This window comes from Spinacia oleracea, chromosome 3 (assembly GCF_020520425.1).
Source record: "Spinacia oleracea cultivar Varoflay chromosome 3, BTI_SOV_V1, whole genome shotgun sequence".
NCBI lineage: Eukaryota > Viridiplantae > Streptophyta > Magnoliopsida > Caryophyllales > Amaranthaceae > Spinacia > Spinacia oleracea.
This window is the reverse complement of record NC_079489.1, coordinates 7303124-7313923: the sequence shown is the minus strand read 5'-3', so window position 1 is coordinate 7313923 and position 10800 is coordinate 7303124. Positions and strand designations below refer to the sequence as shown.

General features: G+C 36.2%; 1 protein-coding gene across 3 annotated transcripts; it reads left to right on the top strand.

Moving 5' to 3' along the window:
* The first annotated feature begins 270 nt into the window (after positions 1-270).
* LOC110797543 (uncharacterized) lies at positions 271-8687 on the top strand. 3 transcript variants are annotated; one of them, XR_002535865.2, is made up of 13 exons: positions 271-818; positions 2161-2225; positions 2343-2684; positions 2861-3018; positions 3133-3196; positions 3286-3569; positions 3672-4053; positions 4168-4268; positions 4349-4392; positions 5640-5838; positions 6235-6370; positions 6480-6615; positions 8222-8353. XR_002535865.2 is itself a non-coding variant. In XM_022002668.2 (13 exons), exons 2-13 carry the CDS (start codon positions 2180-2182, stop codon positions 8589-8591), a joined length of 2031 nt encoding a protein of 676 aa, XP_021858360.2. In that variant the 5' UTR covers positions 345-818; positions 2161-2179; the 3' UTR covers positions 8592-8687. The 3 variants fall into 3 exon arrangements, 2 of the variants coding, with proteins under 2 accessions (XP_021858360.2, XP_056694492.1); XM_022002668.2 differs by lacking the exon at positions 6480-6615 and adding an exon at positions 8448-8687 and having other exon boundaries at positions 345-818; positions 8222-8352; XM_056838514.1 differs by lacking the exon at positions 6480-6615 and adding an exon at positions 8448-8687 and having other exon boundaries at positions 360-818; positions 3286-3566; positions 8222-8352.
* The last annotated feature ends 2113 nt before the right edge of the window (positions 8688-10800 follow it).

The following is a 10800-nucleotide window of genomic DNA, read 5'->3' as shown; positions in this document are numbered from 1 at the left end:
GCAAAAACAAGGTGTTATTCTAAAATCATTACATTTGCTTTAACTTTGATGGAACAAAAATGTAATGAAGCTACCAAATACAAGATCAAGGAGAATAAAATGAATGCGAGGGAATTGGACCAATTCAATTCGTGGAATAAGAGAACGAAAATGAGGGATATAAAGAGAAATTAATTATTGAGTCCCACAATAACGTGATAAAATTGTTAAATGATTTACCTGATTGTGACTTCAAAACGTTTGCAGATTTTATAGTAGTTATGATATAAAGAGTTATCATTCATGAAGTCCCACAATAACGAATTGTTTACGATTTCAAAATGTTTGCAAAATTATGAATGATATAAGTATATATTTTTATATAAGGTGGTAACAACCAAACACAAACACACACAAAAAAAAAACAAAAAAAAAACCACAAATTAAAGGAAATATGGACTATGAAATTGGCAACCCACGTTTTAAATTCAGTTGAGAATTGAGAGAGAGGGGAAGAGAGAAGCTCGAGCCTCGAACCTTGAACCTCGTGCACTTCTACATAAACTTTGTAACGTCGTGACAATGAATAACTACCATCAATCCAACTCCCAATCCCTAATTTTTTTTTGTTTCCAAAAAAAACAATTGTAAATTTTCTGCAAAGAGCCCTAGTCTCTCTTCACTCTTCTCATCTCCCGCCAACTCGCACCTGTTCTTCATCTCCTTTCTCCTCCAATTAAAACCACCATCTTCCATTTGTATCACCACCTCTTGTCGGTGGCGCCGCTTCCGGGCACCTCGCCTTCTCTGCCGCTGCCGTTCCAGACGTTGACGACACTGTATGGCTTCTTTTCTCCAATTATCTATTTTTATGGATCTTTTTGTTGATGTCTTTTGTTTTGTATAGATTCAAATAGTGTTTTAAATACATTTTCTTGGTTTTGTTTTGGTGTTGTTTAATGTCTAATTAGTCTATACCCATGTACTTGCAAATCAACATTCAAAATAAAAATAAAAAAAGTACTTGCAAATCATTTTATTCTTTTTTCAATTTGTTTTAATTTGAATTATGTTTTGGGGGTTAATTTGTTGTTTCTAAAGAGGGAGCAGAGTAGAATAGAGCAATAATTTAAGGGCAATTCGCTTGAATTGATGTTTTATATATAGTTCATGAGTTTGATTGAATAAGAATTTGGGCAATTTTTTTTTAAAATATTTTAATTTTGTATTCTGTAGCTTTTAGGAATGTGGTCGTCATGAGACGGTAGTGTATAAGGTTAGGTGATGAACAAGGCCTCTATACCATTGAACCCTCAAGAAGGTTTTTTTGGTGCAAAAGTGGGGTTAACCCTGATGCATCAAGAAGTTTGATGATTAACAAGGCCTCTACCTTATGCATTCGCGTGCATGATCTAAGGTTCCGTTTGGTAAAGCGTAAAACGTTTTCATTGTAAAATGATTTTCCATGGAAAATATTTTTCAAGGGAAAACAATTCCAAACTAGTTTTCCTTTGGTACCTTAAAGGAAAATGGAAGAAGATGGTGAAGATTAAGTGGGAAAAAAGGAGGAAAGAAGGAAAATGGTTTCCCTCCCTTTCAAATGGAAAAGGGTTTTCCACCTTTGAGGGAGTCATGGAAAATTGTTTTCCATCCCTTACCCAACCAAACAACGTAAAATGATTGAAAAAGGGGAAAATTATTTTCCATGAAAATGTTTTACGCCCTACCAAACGGAGCCTAAGAGCAACATTAGCGCTAAGTCTTCAGACTTGAATTTTGCTGACATGGCATATGACTCAGCTAGTCTTAAGATCAGACATGTCCATTTATAGCATTGAAGTGAGTTAGTCTTAACAAAGGCTTAAATCGAGTCTTGAAAACTAAGATTCAACTTAAGACTCAATGTGTGAGTCAAATAAATAAATAAATTAAGATGTTATATTATCTGAGATATTTTAAATGAGTTTGAGGGGTGAAGAGCTAAATTTGGATGAATGTGAAGAAGTCTTAACAAATTTAATTAATTAAATATTAATGGAAAACTGACATGGGAATATGAGATATAAGAAAAGTCTTAAGATAAGACTCCCTTGATGTTGCTCTTAGTTTTATCTTGTTTTATGTGATTTCAAGACTGTTATTTGATATTTCTAAGTGTCTGCAAATTTAATTTTGTTCTAGGTAACTTGCTCTTCTAGCCATGGATTTTCTAGATGATCCCTTTGCTGATCCTGTGGTTACCAAAGGTAATATGAGAACCCATGCCTTTTCAACAAATAGATATGTTATGCCCTTACTTTTATTCTTGCAATGTAATGTGGAAATCAAGTGATTGAGCAATGGTATATTTTGATCTTTGACAGCTCCACCTACTGGTAGGTTTCAGCCTAAGGCTAAACCACGACCTAAGAAAGGACCATTGGCAGCCGTTCGACCTGTCATTACCAAAGCTACAAAGGAGCCGCCTTTAACATCAGTTCCACAAGATTCAGTCTTGGATAAGTCTGTTCAGTCAAATGATCTCCTTGGAAAGGGAAAAACATCAGACGCTCCTCAGAATTCATCCTTAACAGATTATGAAAGCTCAGGAAATCTCCTTGAAAAAGGGAAAACATCAGTTGAAGCAACAGATTTGACAGGTTCAGCTATTATCGAGAATTCAGAAATTGCTGGTCTATCCACAACAGAAGCTGGTTGTCATGATGGTAAATTGATTTAAGATTCCCCTTATAGTTGCTATGTAATATGTTTGAAGCTATTATAGGCTTATAGCTACTCCAAAGCACTCTTAATACTGCATTGGTTTTTTTTTTTGTATTTTTTTTTTTTGAGATATACTGGACTGCTGGTACTCACTAAGAACATATCTCGTGAACTTTAGAGACGTCGACTCAGAATGAAGAGGAGTTATCAGATTTTCCCAATGTTTCTTTTGCCAGTGCTTCACTGCTCAGGCCATGTAATGTACAAACTGCTCCTGATCAGTCTATAGACAAGACATTCCAAGATACTGACTTTCAGATAGATGTTGAGCAGCTGGTAAGAAAAGATTAAATCACAGTGCTTGTTTTTCGTTCCTCTTTCCTTCAAGTTGTCTTGGATATGTTTGATGTTTTCTCTTATGTATTTTTTCTGTGATGCTAAATAAAACAGGAAGCAGGGGATTTTTCTTGCCTCGACTCTATAGATATAACGACTGAGGGTGCTGCTGCTTTTGGTATTGCCAAATTAAAACTTTGTATTTTTGAATTGTTATTTTCTTCATGTGTTGTACTTATGCTTAACCTTGGTGGATTATTGTTGTAGAAAAGAGAGCTGTTAAATTCCAGCCCAAGCCTAAGGCACAAATTGATAGACTGACGAAAGATCTAGTTAAAGCTGCTTCTCATCTACCTCTGAAGCTTCCTTCTGAAAATCAATGTACGACTGGGGATGGCTCAATTCATGCTGAAGAACCTGACACCGATTCTGATGTTTTGAATATGAGGCCTGATGACAATTTTTCTTTAGATTCTTCCGAGTATCAACCTGATGCTGTAGACTTTGAAGATACAGATACATTGATGCCTGAAAATTTACTGCAACAGGTAGTAAGACTGTTCCGAGAAATTATATTTCTACAGTATTAATTGTGATCCATATATAATATCTGATTCTTAAATTATCGATATTTTGTTGATTTGATGTCCCAGAGTGGGGAGGACCACGGTGAAACGAATTCTAATGATGCATTAGGCTCTTTTGCCAAATCAGTAGATAAAGGATTTTTGTCAGGATTTGAAGGAAATGAAAATGGATATGAACTGCTAAATGGAATCAATGGTGGGTTTAATGACAATAACAGCTCTTACGACAGAGCACCTGATAAATCAGCTCCAAATAGGGATGAAAACAATGATGGCGACCATTTAGCAGTAGAGACTTCGCAAAAGAAAAGACCACGAAAGTCTAAGAAAGTTGCAGCTGAAAATAAAAAACCAGCTAGAAAGAGGAAGAAGGCAGCACAGGAACTTGATAAACCTATTGAAAAACCTCCAAAGAAGTTCCCTCGTGCAACTCGAAGAAAAAGAATCGGTAATTTTTCTACAGTTGATTTCTATTAGTCACAATGTAATATTCATGCATGCCTTTCTTTAACTTTATAACATTCTGATGAGATCTATGTATACAATTTTCTTTCTCGCGTAGTGGACAAGGCCTTGCTTGAAGTACCAGAGGATGAGTTGGACCTTCAAAGGGTGCCGATTAGGGATTTGATCATACTTGCAGAGTATAAAGAGCGCCGAGCCGTATGTGGTGTTTCTCCTTCAGTCGGTTTGGATTATTTGATTTACTTTTTCACATTGTCTGTTATGATCTTTTATTGCAGAGGAAAGAAGCAGCAGCAGATATGCCACCACCGACTAGTGAGAGGTAACAGAATAATAGGGCTTGCTTGACTTGGACATAGTTTTAAGCTGTAGGCTGCAGCTGTAGTGATATTTGTCTCAATTGTTTCTTCTTAAATTTACTCTGGGACTTGAGTTTGCAGTTGATCAATTTATGCAGTAGTTGATCAATTTATGCAGTAGTTGATCAACTAAATCTTTGCAAAGGAATTGATTTTTGATCTTTCTGAGCTGCTGCACTCTTAGCCACTCACACGTTAACACATTCACATCAGACCATCAGTTGTTAATGATTAGAATCTCATGAGCTCTATTTCCATCAGTGCTTACGTTGACAGTCTGCATATTCCCAAAGGTGTTGGAAAGTCTCACTGTTTAGTTGATACTCTAGAAATCTTTTTAGGGAGAGTGAATGGCACTTCCCGGTCAATTTCCTTTCTCGTTTTAATGTTTGTGGTTTGTTTTTACTTGCTAGCTGCTACTTCTGCCGTGTTTGTTTTGATGTATCCAACTTTCCAAAAGAGGTGTTTTTTCCCCTATCTGCTTCTACTTTATTCTATTTTTGGCAATCATTTTTTTACCATCTTACCCTTTCCCCATAATAATTACACCTTTTCACATCTCTCTCCTACTTTACCCACTAACCCCATTAATTTATTACCATCTCTTTTTTACTCCCTCCGTTTTTTTTTCTTCTTTACGTTTTTCTTTTTGGGTGTCTCAAAATGTTCTTTACATTTTCTTTTATATTATTACATAAATGATTTAATATTCTATCAAAATTTGTGTCAAATGATTATTTTAACCAATTAAATTCATTGGGTCATTTAATATTTCACACTTTTCTATTGGGACATTAAATTTTTCTCATTTTCCCAATATTAGAATTTTGATAAGAGTGAAAACATTATAAATAAATGTAATTTTCCTTGTTTAAATAAAAAATAGAGGAATCTCGATGCTTATTAATTAGTCGTTAATAAACGTGCAAAATGTCAAACGTAAAGAACAAAAAGAAACGGAGGGAGTACCTGTTTCTTACACCCACCACCACTCCTCGAAACAAGAGACTATAGTAAATGAGAACAACAAAAAAAAACGGAGGGAGTACTATTTTAGGGTTCATTTCTTTTTGAATATTATTGTGGTTGTGAATGTGGGGTCGGACAAACCAATGTTTGAAGTTTTTTTTTGTTTGTTTTTGCTTTTGTTTCTTTTCAGAGATTCATTCCCCGCTTTCTTCGTTTTATTTTGACAATAAATCCTCTGCAGGATTGAGGACTTGCCACCAGAGGACCCTCCTTATTATGATGATAACGAGACATATGGTTATGATCAAGATGGAGAGACTTTTGATAATCCTTCAACCTTTGAGGTTCAAAAAGATACAGGCTACTTTAATTATCACTCATTCATGACAAAAGAACCCAGAATGAGATGGACAAAGCAGGATACTGAATTGTTTTACAAGGTATTAAATAAAACCTTTTTGCGTGTGTAACATATTCCTTCTTTTTAATATTTTTAATAGTTAACTATTTATTGAAATTGGAAGATAGAGTTGTAAAGAGACCCGAACTTAATAAAAAAAAAAAATACAGCACACTAAACATAGTTATACTCAGCAGGTTTTCTATATTCGTTTTGGTCTTGTTAACTAAGCTACTAAAGTAATAATGTCATGGAACTATTTCTTCTCCCCCACCCCATACATAAAAGAAAAGGATGTAAACCTGCACCTCTAAGAGATTAAATAGCTGCCTTATGAATTTTAATTTTGAATTCCGATAGCCCATGCATTCTAAATATGTTTGTGTGTTCTCCTTTTATTGCATACATAACAACTCTGTATCTATGTGTGCTGTAGGCTCTCAGCCAATTTGGGCCTAACTTTTCAATGATACAACAACTTTTCCCTGGGCGCACTCGGAATCAAATCAGATATAAATATAAAAACGAAGACCCTTTGAGACTTCATGATGCTTTGACTAGCAGAACACAAGGTATTTGTCTGTGTTCTACCTTCTACTTTGAATTGTATACCATGCTTTGACAATGTTGTTCATCTTTCTTGGTTATGCTGATTTATTTAATCTAATTTCCAATCTGAAGTGTGTATCTTCTTAAGACTCTATCTGTGAAGATTGAAGCCATACACCTTCCTTTATGGCGGAGATTGGAGAATATAGAACATTTAGAAGCATCTTTTAACCTTCGGAAGTTAGAATCCTCTTTTCGGACATTTCAGGTCTGTCATGCTGATTGCTGTCTATGTGATGTTTAGGATTTAGGATGATTGAAAGATACTTGTTTTGCCTGTTTGGCTATGGTGATGCCTGCAATCAGGAATAAGTTAGGTTTGGTTGATGTGTGGTAAAAGTTAACTGCTAGTTTCATGAAAGTTGAAGCTGATTTACTATGTGAAAATACTGTTGTTACAATCAGACGAAAAAGTTGTTACAGATGTTAAAAAAATGTCAAATTTGGCCCCATCACCCGGACCCTAACTTTTTGACATATACCCATACCCTACCCTTACCCTATAGGGTCTAAAATTTTAAGACCCTTACCCGGACCCTATGGGTCCGACAGGGTATGGGTAGGGTCTAGGGTCTTATGCGGGTCCGCGTTAAACTATAACTTTTATTTCATTTTTTGTATGCAATTATATGTAATATGCAAAAATAATACAAGAACAACGATTAATAAGACATTTTAAAACAAATAAATAGCTAGTCTTCAAAAATTATCCTTGTCTTTCCTTAAACACAATACATTTTAAAGTACGAAGCTCATAAGTTACAAAATCCCACATTCTTAACTACACAACATTAATGTTAATAAATAGTCAGTACTTTAGTAGTAGTTATCGTCCATATCATCATCTAATTCATCATCAAGATCCTACAAAAAAAAAGTGAAGTACATAAAAATAACAAAATTTAAGCGGGTCTACATATAGGGTATGGGTAGGGTATGGGTCTTAAGGGTCCGCGGGTAGGGTACGGGTCTGAAAAATTAAGACCCTTACCCTACCCTAAAAAAAACAGCATATGCCCATACCCTACCCTTACCCTATAGGGTCTAAAAAATAAAGACCCATACCCTAATTTTAGGGTAGGGTCCGACAGGGTCCGGGTAGGGTCCTGGACCCGCTGCCATCCCTACCATCCACCATTACAGCTCAACTAGGAATATTTTGCGGGATAGAGAGGAGTGCTGGGTTTTAGTTAGTAAAATGTTACCCTTGCAAATATGCTGGTGTCCCATGGAGATGAAACAGTGTTGTCCAGTTACAGAGGCCAATGAGTATGAAGATTGTGTAGGTCTTAGCCTGGAAAAGGCTTTCACAGCAGGATTTTATTTTCTTTGCTGAAGATTTAACATTTTAAGAGCTATCAGGATTAGATGTAGCTCATTAATGTCGTAAAGATGCTATTAACGGGATATGTTTCCACTTAAGAATTCTTGTACCTTGGAAATGTCGGGTTCAAATGTTGCTTCTAGTTAACTCTATTTATAGTCAGGACGTTAGTAGAGTGGAGGAATCTTGTGTGGATAAAGCACCTCTTGCGCTGTACACTCCATGAAATTGTCGCAGCACATAGATTCCGACTCCTTGGGCTCTAGTTCTGAGAATTTGTTGCCTACTTCTGTATGCCCAAAATTGATGTACCTTGTCTAAGAAAAGTAAAGTAGAGGCGAATTTGTATAATAGTGTGCCTGTCAAATTGCAAGAAAAAGGTTACAGAAGCCAACAGTAGAGAACCTTGACCTTGTCGATCTGATCTGATCAGACTCCTTGTTGATCTGATCTCAGCTAACTGATGATTTGAAATCCATTTTGTGTGCAGATCTTTCATACTTTAAGCTGGTAATTAAGAGGCTGGAAGAACAAGCTGCACAAGATGCAAAGATGGATAAGGATGATTCAGTTTGCATAACAGGCGAGGAAGAAGGGCCAGAGGAAGTTCTCAACACTTATGTATGTACACATGTTTCAGTTTTCCATCCATTGCATCTTAATTATTCTTACACTTTGAGTTGTTCTTACTCTTTTTGGTGTTGGTGGAATTGCAGGACGATGTTGTAAATTCCAAGCAGAAAGAAGAAGGCGGAGCTGCTGATCAAGAGCCAAATAAGCGCCAAGTCGAAAGACCTCCCAAGTCTTATTACAGTGAAGAAGAGGAAATAGACTGGAGTTCATATAAAAGTGAATTATAGCATTCAAACAGATACACCTTTTCAATTATTAATAATATGATGATGATAATGATGATGATTACACCTTTAGTATGTGGTTGTTTCTGGCTTGATAGAGATTTTTTTTTTTTTTGGCAATTAATATTAGATTGTATAATCAAGACTTGAGCAGAAAACCCATGTTTTACAATGAGACAAAACCTCTAGGACATAAACTCCACCAAATTACAAGGCAACATCCCTAAACATGCAATAATCTAGCTCTAAGTTCATTAGAACTTCTACAAGAAACTCTAAACAAATTTCTTGGACAATGCTATCAATTGATTTGACAGAATTCCTGAAAATAGCAGCATTCCTAGCAAGCCATATGTTGTACACTGCCTCAGAGAAGCACATAACATACAACTTAGCAAGACAACCAGTTTCCCTGCTCAGCAACTGTTTGCTAGTGTAACTCAGCTCTTCTACCAGTAACAGCCAAGCTCAAGAGAACTCTCTGCCACACTGTATCAAAAAACAAATGCTTTACTGATTCTTTCCCAGCAGAACTCAGAACACAAATGTCAGAACAAGTAATCCCTCAAGGCTGAATTCTACCAGTATTATACAACCTGTTTAGAACAGCTAACCAGGTGATAAATATGCTTCTTGGACTTGCTTTGTTGTTGCAGATCACCCTTCTCCATGGTACTTTGAGACATTCTCCTTGAAGATTTCTGTGAACTTTGCTAATAGAGTATTTACCCCTAGCCACAGTCTTGCTCCAACCCCCAATTTGCTAAATAACATCTCTAGTACCAAAAATATTCTTCAATGCCCAAGAACAAGAACCGGGAACAACACATTGCAAAGAGTCTTGTCCTTTCATATAATAGCTATCAACCCACTGCACCCCCAAAGCTTATCCTTTTATAAGCCAGAGCCCATAACAACTTACCTATAGCCACTTTGTTCCACGTCGCAACATTCTTCACATTCCAACGCCCAGAGGACTTTAGCAAATAAAGCTTTTCCCAAGCCACTAAGGCTTTCTTGGAGCTAACAATATCACCAGTCCACACAAAAAACCCTACAAAAAGCTTAACTTCCTTAATGATTCTTCAAGGAAGAATGAAAATCTGACACCAGAATTTTTGCATCCCAAACAAAATTATTTTGATAAGAAGAAGCTTGCCTGCATAAGATAGGAATTTTACGCACCACACACTGGCCCTAGTTAGAATCTTATCCACCAATGGTTACACCGATGATAGTTCAGCTTTTTAGAAGAGAGAGGCACCCCTAGGTACCTAAAAGGAAGATAACCTTCTGAAACTTCCACACTCTCAAGAATATGTGCTTTCTCATAAACAAAAACTCCCCCAAATAGTTATTGTTTTTACTCATATTGGCTTCAAGGCCTGAAACTGTGGAGAACACTTTTAAAAAGCCTCAAGCAACAGGCGAACTGAAATCTTGTCATCTTTAGCAAAGAGGAGTAAGTCATCAGCAAACATCATGTGAGAGATATTGAGTTTCTCACACCTAGGATGAAAATTAAAGTCAAGAACAACTCTTAGCTAATTTATACATCTGGTCAAATACTCCACACCAATGGAAAACATAAAAGGATATAGGGGGTCTCCTTGCCTCAAACCTTTCCTAGCTAAGAAAGGCTTACTAGGGAATCCATTAATCAATACTAAATAAGAAACAATGGTAATGCAAGCCATTATCCACTGCACAAACAATTCAGGAAACCCTAGCTCTTGCAGAATAGTTTCCAGATAGCTCCACTCTATATACTTTCTTCATATCAATCTTAAGAACAAATCTAGGAGAAATATGAGCTCTCCCATATCTTTGATAGGCTCAGTAGCAAGTAAGATATTATCAGCAATGTACCTGCCAGGAATTGAACCTTAACTAACACTCACAAACCACTTCAGTGACCACTCTCTATAGCCTTGTAGTAAGAATCTTTGAAAAATCTGTATACCCTGGAACAACAAGCAATAGGACGAAAGTCCTTCACATGAGAAGAATTCACAACATTGGGAACCAAAGTGATGAAGGTACAGTTCACACTAGAATACATCTTTCTATACTAAAAGAAAGATTCTCCCAACCCTGTACATATCTTCTTTAATAATTAAAGTATCAAATCTTCTTAAAGAAAACAACATTATAACCATCAAGTCCACGAGCTTTAGTATCATAAATAGCATTAAGAGTTGCATAAATCCCA